Here is a 25,162-nt window from a genome sequence, read left to right as displayed (position 1 = left end):
TCGGTGGTTGGCCAGATGGCCCTGTGACTTCGGTTTTTTTTTAAAGGTACGTGCAATCTTTTCCCACTATTTCCAACGTGCTTTTTTTCATGCACATGCCTTGGTATAGTTTTATTTATGCAAATGTCTATACTGTCATTTTGGGTAGAAAATATAAGCACATGCATGCTATTACAGCCTGGTACTCGATTGCAGCATGTGAATCTATGAAAGATCCAATGCTGGGGAATAATGAGTTACTTCTCTGTAACTGCTTCTGCCGCATTAGTATCTTATTTTCTTATGTAACATAACCGCCTCCCTTGAGAGGCTATAGCTCCTGGAATACAAGTCATATTACTCAGAGTTTGAATCTGAAGAAGGGTGCCTTGGATGGAGAAAAAGCCTGTCCATCTCATTGGCTGAGGAAGAAAGGTCCAAACGTTGGGTGGACAGGCTATAAGCGAAAAGCTTTGTTTTCTGTTGTGAATTTATGGAATGTATTGCTGTGTACCGGGAATTCCTAGCCTGCCGGCGGTTAATAATTCAAGCATGTGAATCTATGAAAGATACCAACCATTGACGAATACAGTTGCAGGCAAGTAGCTAATTTTTTTCTTCTTAGATTAGAACAAGAAAGGTTTTGGAATATGTAACACTGCATGGGACTAAGTGTGGGGGGTCGTGTTTTAGATTAAAACGGTCACAAACTCATGTGCAGGTTGTTTATGGAATCTCCAGTTTAAGTCGATTACAATTTCAGATCACAGAAGAGATTTGGTTTGGCAACAAAAGAGCAAATTATATGTATATATATGACTTCTGTTTTCTGATTCCACTGAGCCCTCTGTAAGATATATCATTGTGTTAATATCCTGCTGCTGAGATGCGAGTTCAGCTTGTAGGTCACAGATCTGATTCCCAGCTGATCCACCGGTCCTAGACAGCCAAAATAACTTACCATTGACAGTGATTCATGCGCTTTATAAATACTATGCTATTCTCAGAAAGAGCAAATGGCACACGGGAAAGAAACCTGCGTCTCTAGTTAATGCCCACTATTTTCTCTTTTAAATGTGCTTTTCTCTGTCTCGACCTTTTCAGACTTGAAGTGAAGTTGAAAAAGGAGAACTGGGGTCCTTGGAGTGGTGGGAGTGGCTCCCGGCAGGTGCAGTTCATGCAAGGCTTTGGAGACGTAGCAATTCTGAAGCCGAGTAGCAAGATGCTTCAAGTCAGCATCGGCCCGGGCCTCCCGAAGAATTCTCGTAAGTCTTTGCCTGAATTCTTAAAGCCTTTTTAACAGTATTACTCACTTTTGCCGAATGGCAATTTTGCAGAATTTATTTTGCCGCCATTTTTGCCACCTTGTTTTAACCACAAAAATATAGACGGTAAGTTTGGGTAGGGAATATAGGAAGGGGGCGAGTGGTGGCAGGGGAGAGTACCAGGGTCTCCCCTTTATTTTTGTGGTAAAATGCTAAGCATGTTCATCGATCCCTTTTAACTGTAATGCAGAAGTCACATTATAGCATTCAAAATCACCATTATTTGTTATCGGGCGAATGGCTTAGTGGGAGCAAACGTTTTCAGAAATCCCAAAATTCATGTGGCTAAATTTAGAGCTCAACGAGACCCAAACCATAAGGGCACGGCTTACCAATGCAGGCTTTCGTTTATGCTGTGGACAGATGCACAGGATTGGTGATGAAGCCGAAGATGCTTCTCATGCTCTAGAAATGTAATGTAGTGTTGTTGAGTACACTTGCATCAAATGATGTTTGTTAACTGACTTTTAGTCCATTGAATTGACTAAAGCTATCAGCCCTGAGTGAAGGGAAGTCTGTTAATTGAGAAAGCAGGTCAATAACAAGCATTATTGACTGTGAATGTAATCAGTAACAATATTGGAACATAGTATGTTTTTTGTTCAGTATATTTTTCATTTGGCTATATAAAGAGCAAAGTTATTATTACTGGGGTATTTTGTAAGCGCAGACCTAGCTTCGGGAAGCAATGGAGTACTTTACAATCATGGGGGCAGAACACGGTGAGGGAAGCAGAGAAACAAGGACCGGGCAGCTAACAGCAGGGGAGTGTGGACAATTGGCAGCATGGGTGGAGGCAGGGGGGAGCAGATCATTGAGTCTCACGAGGGGTGGGGGAGTGCAGGGTGTGTGGAAATAGGTGTTAAGGAGGAGCCATTCCTTGAAGAGGAAGGTCTTGCATAAATGAAGAAAATGTGACCTGAAATAGATCTGTACTAACCAATAAAAACACACCTATTAAATTCTAATAACAAGTAATATGGGAAACAATAGTAATAGAAAAAGAAAAAAAGTGGAACTGGGAATTAGTAAAGAAAACACTTTCATTCATTAGAAATTACATTTTCTTTGTTTTGCTATAATAAAAGGTGATGTTAAACATCCATACTATATTTAGTAACTGGAAAGTAGGCAATACATTTGCAGGATTAAGTTGATGTTTGCAGTGATGACAAGACATAGGTTGACTAATGATAGTAACCATGAAGCCCTTTCCCTGACATGTTCCTGGAATGTGGCCAAGTTCCAGGTAGTAATGGACGTGAGTTCCTGCAAAGCTGATTGGCAGAGAGGAAGACAAAAGATCTGCAAAATGTGCTAATTGTTTTTACATACCAATTGGTCTCCTTTGGAAGACTTCACAGCTATCCGACCTCAGGGTAACTTGACAATGATCTGCTGAGATCCCATCATGGCACCACTACGTTGGTTGATGTGGGTTGGCGTGATGATTGATGCAGTGTGTCCGTATAACCTCTCACTAGTCAGTATTTTTATTCCAGGCCCAACAAGGAGGAACTTGGTACAAAGTCGCGGGAGATCCAATAGAACACAGCCCAGTCGAGCGGCTCCACCACCCCCAGGTGCAGTATTGTGTCTTTCTGTTTCACCCTGCTTCAGCCCTTTTGCTCGTGTCTGAAGGCTTTTTGCATGCAACTGAATGCGCGTCAGCAGTAGCTGTCTAAAGGTAGGCGAGACTATTCCACTCCAGATTCAACTGCGAGATACTTGCCCAGAAGGTAGTTGGCTAACGAAGAACCTACAGTATTTCACACAGAACTATTAAAAGAAGTGATGAAGGGTTAAATCTGCATGTAGTTCGTCGGACGTAGTAATGGAGGGTTAATCAATCATTTGCTTCTGATTTAGTCAGATGGGAGGATAGTTAGCAGTTTGGTTCTTGATTGAGTACTGTAATAATAAACATGTATTTCTTGTGGAGGACTAAACACCCGTAGGTCTCAGAGCCCCGAAATAACAGAGGACATTACTATTCCACAGAGTGGTACTCAAATTAAAAGAAAGACAAGGCTGAATGTTTAATGCTACCAAAGAGCAAGTGCACACATAGAAAATATGACCTTTTAATGTTCTGCCAGTGCAGGTGGTTCCTATTGCACCTGTTCAGCCAATCGAGGCGACGCCCCAGAATGTGGCTTCGGCGTCAGGTAATCAGGAGGGGGAATTCTCTGCAGCAGCACAGACACTGGAGAAGAGGTGGATAGATACACCGTCCTCTGCCAAAGCGATGCACGACCCTCTGGAAGGACTGCCAGAATTCCTGGCAGTACCGGAACCACATCAGGAACAGGTGTATTATCAGAGACGCCGTCTTCAAGGACGGCAAATCGCTCAGGTATTCTATTGCATAAAGACGTGCTAGCAGTAGGGCTGGACGACATATCGAGTTTTGGAGAAATATGGATATATTTTCACAATCGAAATAGAATGAGACAATATCCTAAACAATGAGATATGTACATACATATACATTATTACATATACTACCATTTTTTATTTACATTTTGCTATTTGCAAAGCTGTGTGTATACTCAAACAGGAAGAGGAACCCTGTATTTGCACTTTATTTTGATCAATGTCTTATCAATAAACGTGTGTATGACATCTCACATGTAGTTGGCAGCCGACAACTGGGCATGTAACCCAAATAACCAATATTGAGATATATATCGTATATCACCAATCAACCCAAAAATATTGAGATATTACTTTTGGTCCATATTGCCCAGCCCTCGATAGCGGTAGCTGAAAAAGTGTGGCTTAGGCCTCTTCTGACGCCATCCATAAATAAACACCTTAACGCCAGGTTCTGACAACTGGAGGGTGAACCTGTGCTGTTAGCATCTCATCCTCAACTTCCTTCCTCGGTGGCAGCTGCAGGCTCTTTATATTCGAAACCCTTAGCAGGGTCAGCTTCGTCAACAGCATCATCATCATCATCATCATCCTGTTTATCCAGAGTAGACAAACCCCTGGAATCTTTTGGCAAAAAAGGTGTACCTAAATACGCAGTTATACCTCAGACAAGCAAATGCAGATGCATTACTGGCTGCAGCCAATCAGAAGCTCTGGAGAGAGATTGGGGATTTTCTCCCAGACCTTGCTATTGAACGACAATGTGGCTTTTAAAGCTGGCTTATCAGAAGCCAAAGTAATTGCTCAAGTCATGCTGGAGGGTTCAGTGTCTCACAGCAAGTAGGGCAGTGTGTGTTGGCACAGACATGAGCCGCTCTGCGTGGATGCACACCACACAGTTTAAAGCAGATGTCAAGGAAAGAAGATTGGACCTTCCTTTTGAGGGAACAGACCTCTTTCACTCTTTTACAGCTGAGGAATTAACCAAGAAAAAGACAAGCACCCAGATGGCTAAATCACTGGCTATTCTGTCTAAGCCTACGCCAAAGAAATTCTCAACTCTGCGCCAGAGATCTGACCAGAGACCAAAGTCATCTGGTGGATTTAGAGGCTGTCGGGACAGGAGGGCTAGGCAACCTGACTGTTTGCCGAGTACACATGCAGGAAGAAGCAGCGCAGCATCAACTAAAGGGGTTTTCTCGCCCCCCTCCTCATCACAGGCCTCAGATCCAAACAAAACAATGAGACTGGCGTCCGGGTCCACAACACCCTAGTTATGGGCAGATTTGCCCGACATGTGCGAGTCTGGTGCCACCTCTGTCAGGACATGTGGCTCATATCAGTCACTTCCATGGGTTTTCGTCTCCCACTTCCAATGACGCCCCCCCCCCCCGTTACCTCCCCATCGCCTCCCCTTCTGCAACTAGGATCGCCAGCTCTCCCAGGTGAAATAATGAAGCTGGCACAAGATCTGGTGGTGGAAAATATTTCACAAGCAGAGGATGGTCTAGGCTTCTACACAGAATCTTTGTGATTCACAAGAAGAACCAGACAGGCATGTTAGTAGTCTTGGAACTACCATACCTTAACCTTTCTCTTTCCTTCGAAACGTTCAGGATGTTGTTGCCAACACGCATAACCGAGGTTCTCTGAAGGCGAGAGATGAGGTGCTCCCTGGACCTGTCTGACGCTTACCTGCATGTCCCCCCATTTGGCAACCTCACAGGCAAATGCTAGGTTTTATAGTGATTGGTCAACACTTTCCATACAAAGTGCTTCCATTTGGTCTAAACTCATCTCCTTGAGTTTTCACAAAGATATTTAACGTTACTGCTGCAATACAGGATGGAGGGGCATCACATGTATCCGTAATTAGATGACTGGCTGAATAGGGCCAGTACGACATAGGATATGATGGTCTTCTGTCACAAGCTAATGCAAGTACCTCTTGACCTGGGATTTTCATAAACCTCAAGAAGTCAGAGTTGGTACCTTCTCAGAACTTAGTGTTTCTGGGGATATGATGGGACACATTATAAGAGAGAATGTTCACTACCCAAGAGAGATGCAGGGATATTTTCACAGGGGTCAATCACTTTCTCTCTCGTGGTCGACAACAGCACGGTGGTACCAACACTAGGGCGCCGAGCATCTTGCATTCTTATAGAACCCCTAGGCAGACTCAAGATGAGAGTGATCCGGATGCACTTATCATGCTCTTGGGATCAGGAAACAGGGAACCAATCAGACAGAATTTCTATCACTGCATCATTTGGACAAGACCTGAAATGGTGGAAACAAGAGTCCATAGTTATGAGCAGGGCCCCCTTTTACCAAACTTCCCATTCAGTGATGATTACTACAGATTCTTCCATGGAAGGGTGGGGTGCCACCTTTGGGGAGCTCACCATTCATGAAAAAATTCAGTAAATCAGAAATGTATCTCCACATAAACTATCAGGAGCTATTGGCGATTGCTCCAGCACTGACATCTTTGCAGCTTATGATAAAGGACAAGATTGTCCTCATCAGAACAGAATAGTTCAGCTGCAATGCATTATGTCAACAAGCGGGGGGGAGGGGGCGGTTCTCCAGCTCTATGTAGACTAACAGTGGAGACATGGAATTGGGCATTGAGTCAGGGCATTCAACTCAAAGCTGTACACTTACAAGAGGAGGAGAACACGGAAGCAGACAAGCTTATCAGGCTGGGAACCACCTCGTACGAATGTTGAAAACTATTTGGTTCAGTTCCCTGAGTGTTCTGTTGTTGGGGACAGCCAAATGTGAATCTTATTGCCACAAAGGAGAACACCAAATATCTTCTATGCAACTCTTGGAAAGGTCAGGGCAAGAGATTTCTGGGGGATGCTTTTCAAATCCCCTGGGACGGGCTTTGGTGTTATGCATGTCCCCCAGACCCTTACACATAGTGTCATTTGCAAGCTCAAAATCTCATTGGCCTGCACAATGATATTAATATCCCCACAATGGCTGACCAGAGTGTGTGGTACTCAGATCTCCTACATCTGTCTCAGAAAAGTCCCATTCAAATGCAGTTAAAGCAGCTTCACCTGTTAACCCAACAGGGAAGATCAGTGATTCTTCCTGCCCCGGCCAAGCTAGCCATCATGGCCTGGTTCCTGAAGAGTTAACTCTGGGGCACCTAAGACTTTCGCACCAGAATTTACAGATAATTAAAAAAGCTTGAAATTAATCCACCAGGGCCCACTATCAAAGTAGATGGACGAGGTGCTGCTTCTTGGCTAAGGACAAACAATGTCCACCCATTGGAGTGCTCGCTGGACGATGTGCTATCTTTCTTGGTACATCTTGCCCAGTCAGGGGTACAGGTGGATACTTGTCAGACCTATTTATCACCCAGTGGCGCATATAGAAATTCAGACAAACTACTGCTGTCACCGCTAACCCTGTGGTCAAGAAACATTTACAAGGACTGACACGGGTGTATCTATCTCTCGTCCTCATCCAGTGTGGGACTTGTATATAGTTCTGGTTGCAACCTTTTGCGCCAATGGCATCCACTGACATTAAACTAGTCATGTGGAAAACTACAATTTTGGTAGCATTAACGTCTGCTTGAAGAACTCAACCGGGTTTCATGCCTAAAGTCTCAGCCTTCCACCTCAACCAGGAAATAGTACTTCCCACTTTCCTTCCAAATCCCACATTGAGAATGACAAACTATTGATTGTCTAGATGTACGCAGAGCATTAAAGTTCTGTTTAGGCAGGACCAAGACTTTAGAAAATAAGAGGCTTTCTTTGTGACTTTGGGGTGTTCTCCTCCAGGGCCACAAGCTTCTAAAGCTTCCATAGCCATCCATTTAAGGTTAAGCAGAGAGTTACAGCGGAGCACTATGCTGTGTGTTTGTTCATAGTAAAGTTATCTGACTGGATGTTATTGATGCAATTTTGTACTTTGACATTGATACAGACACAGATTAAAGCAGAGAGAAAAGCACTCTCATTGTTACAGTCTCATTAAAATAGCTGTTATTACAGTCCCTTGAACTAAATCACCCAGCATACTCTGGGCTGTATTTCACGATCCTCTGGCGCTTCTGCACCAGCACTTCTGGGGTAAACCGGTCTTTGCCGGTCTACACCGAACGCGCTGCTCACAGTCATATGCTTTGATTTGAAACGCCACTCTGGTAAGGTTTATTTTCTAACCTTGTTGGGCCCTGCCACTGTGCCTTATATTCATAATGTCTTCATGATTCAAGATTTCTTGCCTTTCGCCCCTGTCAGAAAACGTCCTTCACCTTTTATCCTTTTGACCATGGGTATTTCTCCCGAGCTCGCTTTGCTTCTCGCAGCGCAAAAACTACACCGGGAAGAAATTGTTAAGAGCCATATCTCCAATTTAGACTATGAAATCAGCTCTTTAATGAGCAACACTCCATACACAGTAAAGAATTTAGACCCCTTGAAAAATGGCCTGGCTCCCCAACCTTTGGCTGACTCTGGCACTGTGGTTGCCCCAAACAGCCAGGCTAAATCAAACAGCCCGCTTTCTCTTGGTAAGGTAAAAGGTGACTACTTGGCCTCAGTACCACGAATCTCCCCATTGGAAAATCCTGGGAGCAACCCTTGAACTAACATGGCTCTTGTCGATCCTGCTGTGCACTCTGGAGTCACTGTTAAAACTGGGTTAGATGGGGTAAGATTTGCTCCATTCCATACTCGTTCACCTAGTTAACATGCCAATAACATACATGACTACATCATGGACAAAGATCTTGATGTAATCTGCATTACTGAAATGTGGTTAAGAGACTGAAGTGGCCCTAAAATAATTATGGTAACTCCTACAGGCTTTACATTTGTTAACAGAAATCGGGTGCATGGAGCAGACCTGGGGGTGGGGGTTGAGCCTTTATTGTAAAATCCAATCTCCATTGAGTGTGCGGGTTGTGAGGTCTGAGAGCTGCTGTTCTAATTTTATCTTGATCTACAGACCACTGAATGTCATATATGACTTCAATGTGGATTTGGTACACCTTTTAGCCTCACTGAATAAACCCGATTGCTCCACCATTTTGCTTGGGGACTTTAATCGATGGCTAAACAATCCTTCTGATAAGGAAGCTTTATATTTAGAACAGCATCTGAAAAACGTTGGCTTGACTATCTTTAACACTGAACCCACCCACTCGGGAGGCAATACCCTTGATTGGGTTGTCGCACAAAATATCGCCCTAAACATGATGAATACTAGTGCCTGTATTTGGTCTGACCACTCAATTTTTGAATGCTCCATTCTCCTTCCTGGTAGACCACTAAAATCTCATACAGAAAAGAGTAACTAGTAGAAACTGGAAAAAAATTAAACCCGAGGAACTCAAACATTGTTTAGAATTTATGATGTCAAGAATCTCTAATTCAGACACCACTGAGGCATTGGCGAGTGCTTACCATTGCCCAATTGAATTGTCTTGTAGATAGAGTAGCTCCTTTGAAATCTAAGATTGTTAGAAACAAAATAAGCCACCAGTATGGTTTGACCCTGCCCTGGCTACTTTAAAAAGAGAAAAAAGGAAGGCAGAATGGATTTGGGTAAAAAATAAAACTGAGGAGGATTAGACAGCTTGGAAATCGTTGCAAAATTTGAATACAAAGCACATTTATGAGATGAAAAGAAATGTCTTCAACAACCAGATTGAAATAGCAGGGAATCAGACTAAACAACTCTTTGAGATATTTAGGAAACTTGAGAAATCATCAGTCCAGCCTCACTCCTTGGCCCCCTATAGAGAGGACTGCAGCAAGGTACAAAAAGCCTTCTTACACATAATCCACAACATGGACAATGAGATCTTGGCTGCTTTTCAGGTATCTGAAATTAAAGAAAATCATGGTTAACAGAGGAGGATATGAAGAACATCTTTTATAATATGCGTCCTACCACCTGCCCGGGAGATATCATTCCCTCTAAACTCATACTAAGTAAGCCTAAAAGCGGGGACTTCAAGATGGCTGCCGACATGAGATAGACGTGTCGACGGCGCTCCAGAGCCCACCAGCGGATTTAATCGGTCCCACCACCCCGTTTAACTCACTGCGACGGCAAGAAGATCCGGGGACGTAGTATTGCGGGCAAAGGAGAAAGATTGGTCCGAGACACAAGCAGCCGGGAGAAACGAAGCACCCTCCAAGCCCAGAAGGATGTCCGAGCCGAGTGCATCGGAGGAAAGGGACCATTCGGGCAGAAGGAGCAGCAGCCAGTCAACAGCGCTACAACAATCAACAGAACCCGCCCAAGTGATAAGCGGACCCGCAGAGGGGGACAGCCCCCCAACCATCAAACAAGGAAAGAGTGGCAGCCTCGAGGGAGGATCAGCGGCTCCGGCAGGGGAAAGCAGGCGGGAGTGCTGTGGCAGCCGCAGACACAGAAGACGCCTCAGGCACCCGAGGGGGGCTCGGCGTAGCAAGTGGCCAGGGCAAGCCGCAGTAACCAAACGGCCACAAGAGTTAATACCCAGCGGACTGCGGTAAGGGGCGAGAGAGACACCGGAGACCGGACGCGTGGGAAGGACAGTAAGCCCCCCCGAGAGCTGTTGGGAAGAGCGGAGCTGCTTCAGTCGAGGCAGAGCAATAGCTGGGTGGCGGTGGGACCGGGCTCACAACGGAGCAGCGGCCACAAGGAGAGGGGAGCACAGAGTGAGATGAAAGGTCTCTGGAACAGGGCCACGGGACTCATGTAGGACGAAGGGAGCAAAGAGTTAGAGCGGAGAGGAGAACAAGTCTGCCTCCACCCCCACCCTCAAAGGTAGGAACGTCGGGGCGGCGGGAAGTGGGGGTATAAGGACAGAGTGTGGCGCTGAGCGCCCCCCCTCGACACCTCACGCCGGATCACCGCGAGAGAGGGAGCAAGGGAGCCAAGGGAGCGGGTCCCCAAGAAATTGGACCAATTGAGTGGCGGCGAGACCCTGGGAGCTGTGGGGGGGCAGACCTGAAGATGCCGGATCGGCCTCAGGGGAGGTGGTGACGGAACGGGCCCGGAGGAGGTGAGACATAGCAAAGGGGAGGAGGCAGCAGCGTCTAGAGTCCCCTCCACCTTACTGCCCGGGTATGGGGTACCCATAACGAACCCACGTCCCACTGGAAGGAAGGATCTTGGAAGAGCGAGACCAGCAGGCGAAGAGGAGTAGCGGAGTGGAGGAAAGGGGGCACGGCTCAGGGCCGAGGCACGGCGAGGGAGACAGCCAGTGGGGGGACCACCCCCCACAGGGATCCCGTTAGAGGTGTATGAAAGAGGAGGCGAAGAACGGTTCCCCGGCAGAGAAAGCAAGCGGGAAGAGGGAGCTACTGACACGGGGCCACAGCAGACCCAGTTGGCTTTGAGCCTTTACAGGAGGAGGGGATTAACAGATCAATATCCCCCACTTGAGAATGTCCTCGAAGAACAATGGTAGGCAGACTAAGGGCGGTCTGTCACAAGCGGAGATTCCGGTCACCCTCCCAACTTTGTGGCAGCACAGAGAGGAGAGTGACGAGCAGGCAAACGCCCACGAGAAAGGTCAGAGTCCGGGCCCCCAAACTGAGGACATCCCGCCTGCCCCGATATCGCGTCAGGACCTCCATGGAGAGATGCTAAACTTGCAGAACAATTTGGCTAAGACCTTTCAAGACCAAATCCAGTTGCTCAGATTGGACATTAGTCAGGCTATGGCTGAGATTAAGCATGAGGTGAGCCAGTTAGGAGAGAGGACGGACATTCTAGAAAGGGGCCTGCAGGAAGTGGGCAAGGAGGTCACAGAGAATAGTGAGGCGATTGAAAGACTGGACACAGCAACAAGGGTTTTGTAACTGAGGATGGAGGACTTGGAGAACGGGTCCAGAAGAGTCAACATATGGCTGAAATGGCTACCAGAAGCAGTTCATGACAGGGACCTGAAGGGCACGCTACAAAGCATCTTTGCAGGGCTACTGGACGAATCCCCCCGGAATCCGTCGAGCTGGATAGAGTCCACAGGGTGGGCCGTATCAACAAGGGAGCAAATGCCAGACCAAGGGGCGTACTAACTGCCTTTGCCAGATATGCACAGAAGGAGGCAGTCTTGAGAGCAGCCAGGCAGAGAGAAACTCTAAGCCACGATGGCCACAGAATAGAACTGTATCAAGATCTGGCCAACAGCACCTTGGTGAAGAGACGACAAATTAACCCTATCCTGACATTCCTCAGGGCCAAGGGGATTAAGTATAAATGGACCTTCCCGTTTGGCCTCCTCTTTGACTGGCAGGGAGTACAAAAGAGGATAACTTCTCTGCAAGAAGGGGTGAACCTGCTGCAATTGGAACTGGATCAGGGTGAGCCAGAAGGGAGGTCGGAAAGATCACCAGGGGCAGAACACCGCCAGAGGCCCAGGGCTTGGGAATGGTCAACGGCAGGAGAGAAAAGGAGGAGGAGACCCGCTCCGAGAGGCCCCACTGAAGAGGGGGGAGGGCGGAGAAATATATGACGGTGTGGGGGTGACAGCCAAAGGGACAAAATCCTGAAGATAAGGTACTGATTTGAAGGGGTGGTGGGCTCAGAAGCGATCATAAGGGCTTGGGGCAACAAGGAGCAAACATCCTGGGGTTGGTAAGGGAAGAAGTGACCCAAGAGTGAATGAGGGGAGGGGTGAAACCACAGTTGGGTGAAGGGGGGTAGGAGGGACTTGTGGGAAAGGGGGGGGACACGGGTGGTACTTTTCAGGGAACAAGGAGGGTGGTAACACAGTTTAAAAGGGGTAACGGTGAGAGGTTTTGGATGGGCGAGGGGGGGTAGAGGGCCAAAGAAGAGATGCTCCAAGGGAAGCAGCCCTATGAAAGGGTGATTACACTTGGCTTGGGAGTAAAACCATATAATTCAAGTGGATAACCCATAATGTGAGGGGGCTTAACTCTCCCCTAAATAGGGAAAAAACTGGAGAAGTTTACGAGGAAGGAGGGTCTGGATATACTGGGCTTGGAGGAAACACATTTACTGTCCAAGGACCAAAAGAGGTTAAGGCTAAGGGGCTTTGACCAAATCTTTCAGGCTTCAGTAAGCACGAAAACGCCAGGAGTGGCTTTGGCCTTTAAAAACTCAGTGCACTTCAGGGAAGAGTGTACAGTCCGGGACAACGGGGTGGGGGGGCAGATACCTTATAGCGCGGGGCACGTGTTTGGACACTGTATATACAATTGCGGTTCTATATGCCCCAAATGCGGGACATGAAGCATTCCTGAGACACTTTCTCAAAATCTTAGGCGAAACGGCAAGGGGCCCTGTTGTTCTAATGGGGGATTTTAATTTAGCCTGGGACAGGGCTTGGGACAGATCCAGGAAGAGGACAACGGGTCCGGAGAGACCAGTACCGGCGGGTCTACTGGAAAGAATGGTGGGGTTGGGCTTGAAGGACGTATGGAGTGAACTGAAGGGGGACGAGGAGGGATATACGTTCCTTTCTAGTGTACACGATACTCAATCTAGGATAGATTATATATGGGTATCGGCAACCCTCTTGGGACGGGTAAAGGATGTAAAAGTAGGCCCCCTCGGCATAGCAGATCATAACATTATTACCATGCATCTAGAGCTAGGGGAGAGAAGGAGGGGGGGTATGGAGTTGGAAATACCCGGCAGCTCTCATGAGGGACCCGGTGCTCAGGGAGGAAGTGGAAGGGAAAATGAATACATTCATGGAAGAAAATAAGAGGGGCGATACTACAGAGAATTTAAGATGGGATGTGTTTAAAGCCACAATTGGAGGCAAGCTCAGGCCAAACGAGATAGACAAATGGGAGAGCTGGAGAGGCAGTTAGAGGGGGAGGTAGAAACTGCTCAACAAAAAGCAGAGATAACGCCGAACAGAGCCACCTTGAGAGAGTATAGGAGAGCTGAGGGGCAGCTCCGAATCCTCCAAACTAAAAAAGCGAAAGGGGCCTTACTGTCAGTATGTCAAAAATTCTATGCAAAGGTAAACAAGGCAGATAGCCTCCTGGCTCGTCTTCTGAGGGGGGAAGCAGCGAAAAACGTGATAGTGGCACTTAGGTCAGGCGGGAGAGAGGGTAAAGCGCAATGAGGATATCCAGGAACACCTAGCAGATTTTTATGAGAAGCTTTACACATCACAGTACCCTAGACCGCAATCCCAAGAGGAGTTTCTGGGGAAAGTTAACTTATGCAAAATTAGTGAGAAATCCCAAGAAGTCTTAAGCCAAGAGATTACAGAGGAAGAGGTGAGAAGGGTGATATCGAGACTCCCTTCTGGAAAAGCCCCAGGCCCCGATGGGTATACGGTTGCATTTTACAAAACATTTGCAGCATTTCTAATACTGCACTTAACCCATTTATACAATACGTTCAAAACTATCGGACGTATAACCCCCTCCATGGAGGAGGCAAAAATGACCCTGATCCTAAAACCGCATAAGGACCCAGTGGAATGGACATCATATAGGCTGATTGCGTTGATCAATATTGATGCTAAAATCTATACAAAGATTTTGGCCAACAGACTAGAGGGACTGCTCCCGGATTTAATCCACCGTGACCAGTCCGGGTTCATGTGGGGTAGGCAGACAGCAGATAATATAAGGCGAGTAGCCCACTTGGTGGAAAAAACACAGAAAACGAACACTCCCGCGGTCCTACTTTATTTAGATGCCGAGAAGGCTTTGACCGCGTGTAGTGGTCTTATCTGTTTCGCACCATGGACGGGATGGGGTTGGGAGGTAACTTCTTAAAAATGGTGAGGGCTAATTACCAGGAGCCGAACACTCAGATCATGGTGAATGGGACTCTCTCATGCTCCTTTAGGCTGAGTAGGGGCACAAAACAAGGCTGCCCCCTCTCCCTGTTGCCACGTTTGCTCTACTTTTTCCAAGCCATCCCACAGGCGGTCCCGGAAAAATTCTTCAGGGAGCTCCATTCCCTGACGAAGGAGTTCATATGGGAAGGAAAACGGGCTAGACTCAATAGACGCATGCTAGCCCTTCCAAACGTCAGACAATACTATGAAGCAACCCAGTTGCGGGTTATTAGGGAGTGGCTGCGGGAGCGCGAGGGACAATTATGGGTTGGGATGGACAGGCCGGTGACTAAACACAACCATGGGGAGGTATTATGGCTGAGGAAAGAACACAGGCCTAATAACATGTATGAAAGCTCCATGCTTAATGGCAGACAACTGGGACAGACTGGCTAAGAAGAGGGGAATTACATCCTTCCCGTCCCCCTTTACACCAATATTTAACAATGCTGAATTCGCCCCGGAACCGAGAAGGGAGCATTCAGGAAATGGGAGGAGGGGGGCTGCAAGAGAATGCGGGACATGGTCCAGAAGGGTGAGAACCTGTCATTTAGAGAGTGCAAAGAAGCCTTTGGGATTGGGGAAGGGGGGAAGGCTCAGGTATGCCCAGTTACGCCACTGGCTACTATACCCGCCAAGTAAACGAGCGGCTACCAGGGAGGTCACCTTTTCCGAGAAATTTCTACCAATGAATGATGGTACCAAGGCTCTAATCTCTAACCTTTATAGGATCCTTGAGGAGACTACCCCCCGCAAGCGCTGGACCTTCATGACAAGGTGGGGGCGGGTAATAGGGAGGGTTTTGGAAACAGAGGAATGGTCAAATCTGTGGAGGAAAATCCCTAAACTGGCTAGGGCCTCACAGATACAGGAAGCCTGGTACAAAATAATATTTGGGTGGCACTACACACCGGCAACTCTGCACAGGATGTACCCAGAGATATCAGGGGAGTGCTGGAAATGGTGTGGGCACTAGGGAACAGCTGAGCATATCTGGTGGAGGTGCCCGAAAATCGCTCCATTCTGGATGGAAATGCAGCGGGCGCAAGACCAGGCATTTGGGGAAGGGGGAGCAGATCTCTGGAACAGGTGCTACTGGTCCTGCAGGTTGGCGGGGCAGCAGGAGAACCTCGCAGCAGAGAAAGAGCAAGAGTGATATTGACGCTTGCGGCTATGACAGTAATTGCTCAGAGATGAAGGAGTGCCAATGTACCGTCTTTTCAAGATTGGCTACGGAGGTTATGGGACACAGTGGCATTAGAGTGGGCGACCTATGCTATGAACGGGGAGATGTCGAAATTTGCTGGGGATTGGGGATAGATGCTGGCCTTCCTCAGAGACGCTTACAGGGTAATTTGGTGCCCCCAACGCCTCAAGATTCTAGACCTGCAGTAAACTCAACAAACTCGCCCAAGCGGGAGCGGCCCTTGGAAGGGACGAAAAATCACCAAGGGGGCATAGGGGGGTCGGGGAATAGTTTATCTTCCTTCTTTATATTCATGTTGTAAAATTAATAAAGAGATGTTTTTTTTTTTAAGTAAGCCTAAAATCTTTGCCCCCTTTCTGGTGCGCTTTGTGAATGCCTCTCTACCTGATTCTATCAAGCAGGTCGTAGGTACTCCTCTGATAAAATAAATCAGGCCTGAGCCCAAGAGATCCTAACAATTTGTGACCAATTACAAATACACTATTCTTACTGAAAATTGTGGACAAAGTAGCAACAACTCAGCTCCAGCTACATCTGGAAAGCTCTGGCATTTTCCATCTTAAGCAATCTGGCTTCAGAGCAAACCATGGAACAGAGAGCACATTACTAGATCTCCAAACTCATATGTTGGACATTCTGGAGAAAGGCAGCTCTCTGCTGCTGGTACTCTTAGATCTATAAGCTGCTTTTGATCTGCTGGACCATAAGTGCCTGTTGGATATGCTGGGTTGAACTGGAGATTGTTGTCAAGAAGCAATTGACTGGGTTTGTTCCTTCCTGAGTGGCAGGCACTGCCAGCTCGGAGACTGAACCAATTTATTGTGGTGTCCTGCAGGGTGCGTACTAACTATGCAGATGATACTCGGCTCTTGATGGAGCTAAGCGGGTGTTACAGTATAGACTCTGCTAGACTATACCACATCTATGGCCTAGTTAAGAATTGGATGTTCAAAATTGGATGTGTTTGAACAACACTAAAACTGAGCTGCTAATTTTTGGCTCTGTGCAAGCTAGAGCCAAATTGAATCTGGAATATGAGTGCTTAAATATTGAAGGGAATTGAATTATTGTTGTAGAGAAGGTCAAACGCTTGGCATCTACCTACAAGTCTCTCTTGGGAGTCTCAGGTAGATGGGGTGATCTGCAGTGCTCAGTACCATCTGAGGGTGTTAAGACATATCAAACCCCTCTTGTCACCTAAAAACCAAGCAACCCTGGTTAGGGCAATTATTAGGCCTCGCATTGACTATTCTAACACCCTTTTAATCAGAGAACAATGGCTTCCTAAGCAGATTACAAGTTCTCCAGAATGAGGCAGTTAAGAGTTATCTCATGGATGTCATTTAGGGTTCGCCATAGGTCGCAACTGCGACCCCTGAGGTCTCCCTTGTTACCCCTAAACAATTTTTTTAAAGTTTCATTTAAAAAAGTCATTGAAAAGGTGCCAAAACCACAGATCAACATTGGAGGCTGAAAAATCCTTTGCTGGGAGTCCGTTCTCTCGATTGCTGCAGCGACATCCCTTCCAGAGTCTCTCCTTTCGTCACCACAACCAAGTAACAGGTGACCGGGTCCACCGCTGCTGCATCGTGGAGGCATCCAGCTGCGTCTTCTTCATCACTACTCAGGTGCTGTGGGACTTGTGGTAATACTTATCTTGAGTCATTCTGTCACTCCTTTAGTACTGGAGTGCCGATTCCGGTGTTTGAGTGTTCACCCTTACCGTTCACCTAGGCCTAACGCTTGTGCGCATACAGGCAGCCTTTCGCAAGGTCTCTGAAACCTTCTTAACCAACAAAAACCCCTTTCTTACTTATGCTTGAAGAATCCTCTGAAACTTTGCCTCTACTTCAGTGCCTTACCTCCAATCTGACTTTGAAGAACTCATACCTAGATAGGGATGGACTGCTAAAGCCTTTAGGCCTCTGAAAAGTAATTTAAGTCTTTAAAAGTACTGACCTGCTATTGTTAGTGTTGTTTAACATTTTTTTCCTTCAACAGAACATTTTCTGTGTTGCTATAACAGTGATTTTATTTACCTTTAAACTGTGTTCAATTAACTGTATATGTCTTACATTATAGTTTTACACACCTGAAGTATTGCATTGGTCTTCTATTGTGTTTATTAGTTTGAAATAGTACTTACCTTAAGAATTAACTTTACCTTTTGTATATAAAACAAATAACTATTTTGATATAACTACAAGTGTGTAAGAGTTTCTTTGGGTCTATGTATATTCTAAGTTCTTTGTACTTACCTATAGCTCACATCTACCTCCTAAAATAAGCCTAGCTGCTCTGTCATTCTACCAATACCTTTAGTGGTACAGGCCTCTACTGTGGTGTTAAGCACCTGCTCCAAGGGCTGGAATGGGTGGTAACGGTCTGGTGGCCCAAGTTAACGACCTGAGCAAAGCAAGGGCTTTTAACGAGGGCCCCGAGCCGTTGCCACCCCTTCCAGCCCTTGGAACGGGTGCTTAACACCATTAGCAGCCGTCAAGAGGATCTGCTTGAAGCCCAAAGCCAAATGCAAGTCTTAGTATGACTCCGACCTAGCTACCCTTAAACGCGAGAGTAGGGTGGCTGACAGGAAACGGTGGGCTTCTTGTACATCCTCTGACAAACTGGCCTGCCACCTGCTCCAAAAGCAATAACAGCTCCTTATCCCAACTAAGAAGAGAGCCCACATCCAAGCCCGCGTCTCTGCAGCATCTAACAACTCAGCCAAACTCTTTAAAATCTGAAGCTGGCCAACCCTGCTGCAGTCTCTACCTCTTCCGGTCACTTCCCAGGCCCTTTGCATGGCCCTTGCCTCTCATTTCATCTCAAAAACCCAGGACCTCCTTTCCACCCTCTCGTCCTCTCCTCCTCTTCCCCCTTCGCTATCTGTTACCTCTGGCTCTCCTACAGCCGCCCCTGCCCCCTTTCTCTTTGTTTCCTCTGTTCTACCCTGATGAGATTTCCAGAGAAGTCCAAACTATGAAAGTCTCATCAAAACAGGTTCTTCCCTGTTTGTCCAAAACCATCAAGGACCACATTGACACCCTTACTCCTGCTCTGGCTGACTTCTGCAACCTCTCATACGCCTCTGGAGCCTTCCCCTCCCCTCTGAAGCACTCCCTTGTGCACCCTCCTCTCAAAAACCCCACAGCTGACCCCACATGCCCGGCTAACTATCGCACAATCTCCATCCCTCTTTTCCTGGGCAAATTCCTGGAAAAGCTGCCCATCTCCCAATTTAATGTCCACACTGATCCTGTTGGTTGCCTCCATGACCATCAGTCTGACTTCAGAGCTGCCAGAAGCACAGAAACTGCTCTCCTGAACATCTGTGAAGACCTGCTCTCCAAACCTCGACTCTAACATCCCCTCTGTCCTCATCCTACTTGATCTATCGGTCAACCATGCCATCCTGCTCCACCGTCTCCATGATAACATGGGTATCACTGATCAGGCCCTGCCCTGGCTGACCTCTTTCCTCGCTGATCGACCCTCCCTGGTCCAACTTGGGTCCTATCTCTCCTCTATCTCCCTCTCTACCTGTGGTGTTGCCCAGGGGTGTAATCTGTCGCCCTCGCTTTTCGACCAATACCTGGCACCCCTTGCCCACTGCATTGCCGCTCTCTGCTCCAACTTTCAGTGCTATGCGGATGACACTGAGTTCATTTTCAGGCTTCCCCCTGCCACCTCTTCTCCCTCTCACATCTCTGACTGTCTGTCTGCTATCCAGGACTGGTGTGCGGCCAATGATTTCTGCCTTAATGCCAGTAAGACAGATTCTCATCATCGGCACACCTGCACTCTCCTTTCCTGTCGCTCTCTGGCCGGCCTCCCTTGCCCCTTTTCTTGCCCCCACCTGTGAGGCTAAGAACCTTGGGGTCATCTTCGACTCCACACTCTCCTTTTCTCCTCACATCTCTGACGTCTCTAAGAAGTCAAACGACCAACTGCACCTCCTCAGAGGTATACTTCCTGTCCTCTCCTTCCCCCAGAAGCTCACTGTTTCTAGAGCTCTGGATCTCTCTAGGGTGGACTACTGCAATAACCTCCTTCTAAATCTCCCTGCTTCTTTTCTCTGCCCTATGCAACTCATCCATAACAGGACTGCGAAACTTGTCCTTGGCCTCAAGCCCAGGGATCATATCTCTCCAGCTGCAAGGATTCAATTCAAGACCCAATGCATTGTCCACAAGGCTTTCTGGGGCCTGGGTCCACAAAACCTTCAACTCCCTATCCGTAAATACCTTCCTACTCGAGCTCTTGGCTCCTCCACCTCCAAGTCCCTCAAGTCAGTCGCTTCTCCAAGCAACGAGTTGGGGGTAGATCTCTTTCCTCGGTTGGGGCCTCCCTCTGGAACATCCTCCCTGTCTCTCTGAAACATGAGGAGAACCATCTACAGTTCCGGAAGCACCTCAAGACCTTCCTCTTTGCTTCTGCGTTCGCTCTTCCTCTCCCCTGCTAATCTGCCTGCTTCGGCACCAGGCACCTGGATACCCTCTGATTTTCGGGGCCCAGGTGCCTGCGCACCCAGCCACACACCTGCACTGCCTCCTGGCAACCCTTGAACTTGGGTCTGTATCTGTAACCCTACAGTCCCCTTACCTGCACTTAACAGACACCCATTGTCTGCGCTTTAACCTTGCACTTACCAACTTGCTGGTTGCACTACCATTTGTTGTTGTTTTATGCCTTGCTCAGTACTTTCCACTCCTCCCCTCTCCCTTGCACTTTGCCCCTTCCCTATCGACTGCATCTCAATGTCACTGGGCCTAGTAAGATCGTTGTTTTGTCCTCCCTTGTTCCCCTCCCTTGCCCGTCATGCTCTGAAACACTTGTGTATGAGATCGATACAAATAAAATATATCATCCCATGGGCTGGGACTGGGCTAATTGAAAGTATTTTCATTCCGTTAACAGGTCGCCTCACGGCGTCCCGTTCACACAATGCAAAGACTGTTCAAAGATGGCTGTCATGGAAAGGGAAGGTGGGGCTCCGTATGGAGCTCCTCTTGTCTTTCCATGGCGGCCTCACACATGAGGAAATGAAGGAGGAAGCCGCGGCGGCTGCGAGTGCTGCTGCCGCAATGAGGTAAGTGGGGAGGGGGGATCTTTTGAAAAGAGGGGATGTGGACATCAGGTGGGCGGGGGAAGATGGCGGGTGGGGGAGGTGGCCATCAGGTGGCTTGGAACGCAGGTTAACATCGGGAGATTCAGCCTGTGTTTCAAGCCTCCTGATTGGCTGGCTCCCCCGCCAAGGGTGCTAATAGAAGTTGGAGCTCTGTGTACCAAGGGATAGTTTCATAAAGTCTTACCACAGGTAGACTTTAGGAAACACCCCACAACAGCCGTCCCTGTACAGACACTCATACAGTATGGTGGAAAGGAGATTATGGACTATGAGTACCTCAATCAGTATGGTAAGTAACTTTTTATTTTAGCAAAACTGAAAAAAATACAGAAGATACTACATTTTCTTAAATTATTCATTAACTTTCCTTATATTCTAGGTCATCATCAGAATGGAATGATAATGCCTTCGCCCTATGGACAGCATGCAAAACCAGGGAGCAATGCGGTTGGCAGCCTGAACCTGTATGCTAGCATGATGGAGCGCCCTTCTCTGCCAAGGCAAGTCTCGGGAGGCTCAGATATTAATGCACAGAAACCGCAAAGCCTGGACTTCCTCAGAGTGCCCGATCAAGGTGCCGCCGGGTAAGGTCCATCTGCACTCTTATATCACTCAGAGCTTGTCAGAGGTTATGCACCAGCGCATGAAAGCTACAGGCAGCCATATGCCCTCCTTTCGCAGCACCCTGCTTGGTGAGATGCCGCTGCATGCTCTGATGATATTCTTTGGGCTCTCATATTGCCCCAGATGGTATCTTCATTTGGCCTGCTTCATGCTTTGCCAACGGCATGTGGGCTTATTCCAGTGGGGAAAGGTACAGGAATGAAGGACTACAATGTGGTCTGTGCATGCCTACTTCATACAAATGCATAAAGAGGAATTCAATAACGGCTCCTTGCATGGACGCTTCCTGATACATGTTCCATTTCTCTGTGAATATGCCACCTCTGACACCATTATGTTTCCTATGAATGAATAGCTGCAAGTCTGATGCTCCATTATATGGTGCATAGCTCCTGTCTGGGTTAATTCTGATCCATACACCATGAAAGGAACTAGCATGAGTTCTAGTGAATGGGTGTATGACGACATATTTGTTGTCTCTGTGTCATGATTTCTAATTTTTACCAATTAAGTGTCCAACCGCTTCAAAAAGTGAAAGTACTCAGTGTAAAATGACAAGTCGGTGCATTCAGTGTAAATAAATGAGGGGAAAAAGATTCCTGCTGAATGTTTTCCCTTTCAACCCTTGGATGAAGTTTGACTTTAAATACGAAGAAATGCTGGCACCATGACTTAGCACACTCAGAAATAGAAAACTTAAGTCAGCCTTCATTCATTCAGATGCTCTGTATAGCAATAAATGTTAAGGTGTGTAGGACTATTGCCAGGATATGTGAAGATAATGGTGGATGGAATGTTGTGCTCCTCTGGTGCTTACGTAAACAGGGATTTTTATGTGTCATGGCGTAAAGTTTTGTTGAGTGATGCCACCTGTTCAATATCAGACTGGCTCACTTAGTAGTAGATGTGGCTGAGCAATCAAGCACAACTCGTAGGAAGGCAGTGGCCTAGTTAAGATACAATAGAACACATATAATACTATACAATAAGCAAATCTGCATGCAGATATTGTTTTTTTAAATGACATCTTCTGAGAAGGTAATTCATTCTGTGCAGGGAACAGGTACATATATTTATAGAGAGAGAGTATGTTTAGTGTTCGACTACCAGTTCAGGTCAGCGGTAATATCCAAAGTTATGCATATTTTTAAGATAGCAAATCCGGTTGCAAATTTCCAGGGGTGCCTTCAGTTCTGCCTCCACTCAACCGGGAGCCAATTCACAATCGGAATGAATCAGGAAGACAAACCGACTATGTATTGGTTGAGCAGGATATGCTTTCGACTTTTCAGTATTCACAATTCTAAGAATAAGATTCAATCAGGTAGGCTGGTATTTGCTGTAGGCATTGTTCCAGGGCATCCAGGCCCTGGCTGCCAAAACCTTGGATTTTAGACTAGTCAAAGTTCAACAGTGGCAGCCTTGGTCTTCAACCATGGTGCGTTGGTGATGGCAACATGCTGCAGACAAACAGGATGGCTGAAGACCCACTGGAGACAGTGCTGGACTGGGGGCAAGGCTAACTGTTGAGGGTATGATGTTTGCAGTCTGTACAGCTGCACAACTGAGAAGATGCAATCAGTGCCCAGTAATCACAGTTTCAATAAGAATTTGACTTGCGGGATCCCCACTAGGATATGTACAGTTATTGGTTGTTCCTTGTTCTGGAACAATAGACCATGGGCTCTATTCATTACATGCACTCAAGGTTCAAGTACTGCTGCCTTGTTGTGACGGATTCGCGCAGTGAGGAGCAGCAAGGCTTCTTCTGGGAACAGAGGTTCCTGGGGATTGCACCCCACCTGTGCCCTCCATGGTTAATAGTAAGCACTGATCCATCAGTTACCTCACAGAGGTTGACTCAAGTCTTCTTTAGGTGGGTGTTGTCGTCTTGTACTACGCGACACATCCCAGGGCTCGACAAAGATTCAATCTGCACAGACTTCCAGGTTTAATCAAAAAATTGGGAGTGGGGTTCACATTTTCAGTAATGTAGCACAAGCCTGTAATAGAGATGGTGGGTGGGCCTTTCCAATGCAACTGGTGCAAAATGATTGCTCACACTTGCTTAAATAATACCTTTCAGCTGTTTCTGGGATGATAAATCGGGAGTGGATATTTCTCTTAAAGGCGATATCCGGTATTGCTCCTATGGTTTGGAGAGAGCAGGGGAGACTGGGAATTGTGTCTCTGCCAAGGCAGAACATACATATTTTGTATCCTTTCTGTGGTTAGGAGAGAACAAAATAGATAAGGTACAGGATTTTAGAGTGAAGTTGATGTGTAGGTCTTGCTATTGTAGGTCTTCCCAATGTCTCCTTCACGTAATTCCATGTAGTGTATTCATGGATCAGTCCCACCAAAAACGGGTTCTCAGAGGCACATCACCACTAATTGTGTATGACACAAGAGCCCACACAATCAACCGGTGGTAATGTTTTTGCCATTTTGATGCCACAGTAAAATGCAGATCAAGCTTCTCGCACTTCACTTTCACTGTACGTTGCTACGACCGCTCACAGCTTTATTCTGGATGGCGAGACATCCAGAATTGGATCTGATCTAGAAACTGCAAGACCAATAACAACCAAATCCCTTCCTTACATTAATCATGCAAATGTATTTTTGTTTGTCAATACGTGTAAATGTCAGTCTTCAAAATACTTCTGTACGTGGCCTTTGCTATGCCCAACCATGGCTCACATCATGGTTTCTGAAGCTCTGTTGGAGCAGCACAGTTATGGTCTGTCTGTGTGGTTGCAGACTCTTTAATGTCCTATCTGCTTCCCTTTCCAGCAGTGTCCGTCGACAAGCCAGCAGACCAGCACCCGGAGGTGGACGGCCTAAACCACAGCCAAAACCCAAGCCTCAAGTACCTCTGTGCCGTGCTCTGTATGCCTACGATGCTCAGGACACGGACGAGCTCAGCTTCAATGCCAATGATGTGATTGATATCATCAAAGAAGGTAGATAAAAGAAGCCTTGTTGTATTTTTAAATAATTCAATTTCAATGTGTGTTTATCATGTGGCTTCCAAGCGTGTCACTTTTAAAGTGGCAGAAAAATAGGCAAATTCAAATGGGTATCCGCCTGCAAGTTTAGGATATTTTCACAGTTTCCCATCAGGAAATGAGGATTAGTTCTATAAAGATTACCAGAAAGCATTGCACCAAATTTGTACCTTTGCCATGTTGCAGATCCCAAACCAAAAGTTGACAAATTCCAGACCGAATGCTTTGTTGCAAATGTAGGCCCACGGATATTCAATTGTTATAGTACCCAGTTCTCACGAAGCCTGCCGAATGTGATCATCACTTTGTTGGCTTCTGCGAAGGACATAAGGATTTGGTCAGGAATGTTCTCTTACTTTGCAATTTGCTGAGAAATGAATCTGGCCTCTGCACCAATAAACTATTATAAGTGGCCTTAAGATGCCTTTTGTGGTGAACAACCTGGCATGCACAAATATGGGCATCTTTTCTCTTTTTGGGGTTTAATTTTTCACTTTGTCAGGATATTATTCTACTCTATTCTCCACACGCTGAGGCTCTGTGCAGGGATAATGAACATAACCATGCCTTGATAAATGCTCTGCTCCATAAGGTACTGGCATTTCACCTTTTATTCGCTATCTTCTGGAGCCATCAGGCTGGGATTATAGCTGGGGCTGACTATGGGGTGGGGGGGTAAGCTGCAAACACTGTTGCAATTTAGTAAAG

The 25,162-nt window shown here is 46.8% G+C and overlaps 1 protein-coding gene across 5 annotated transcripts in view; it reads left to right on the top strand.

The window, feature by feature from the left end:
* MYO1E (myosin IE) overlaps positions 1-25,162 on the top strand; it is a 933,795-nt gene that overhangs the window by 869,539 nt on the left and 39,094 nt on the right. For 2 of the 5 annotated variants that reach the window (XM_069624386.1, XM_069624390.1), the window contains 4 exons: positions 1,084-1,244; positions 2,807-2,887; positions 21,199-21,403; positions 24,240-24,409. In XM_069624386.1, coding sequence (XP_069480487.1) covers positions 1,084-1,244; positions 2,807-2,887; positions 21,199-21,403; positions 24,240-24,409 — 617 coding nt within the window. The remainder of the gene's footprint in view (positions 1-1,083; positions 1,245-2,806; positions 2,888-21,198; positions 21,404-24,239; positions 24,410-25,162) is intronic. The other 3 variants (XM_069624389.1, XM_069624388.1, XM_069624387.1) reach the window with 3 other exon arrangements.

Source organism: Ambystoma mexicanum, chromosome 11 (genome assembly GCF_040938575.1).
Source record: "Ambystoma mexicanum isolate Mex_15411 chromosome 11, UKY_AmexF1_1, whole genome shotgun sequence".
NCBI classification, from domain to species: Eukaryota; Metazoa; Chordata; class Amphibia; order Caudata; family Ambystomatidae; genus Ambystoma; species Ambystoma mexicanum.
Note: the sequence above shows the minus strand (reverse complement) of the source record. Positions and strands in the feature narration are given on the sequence as shown.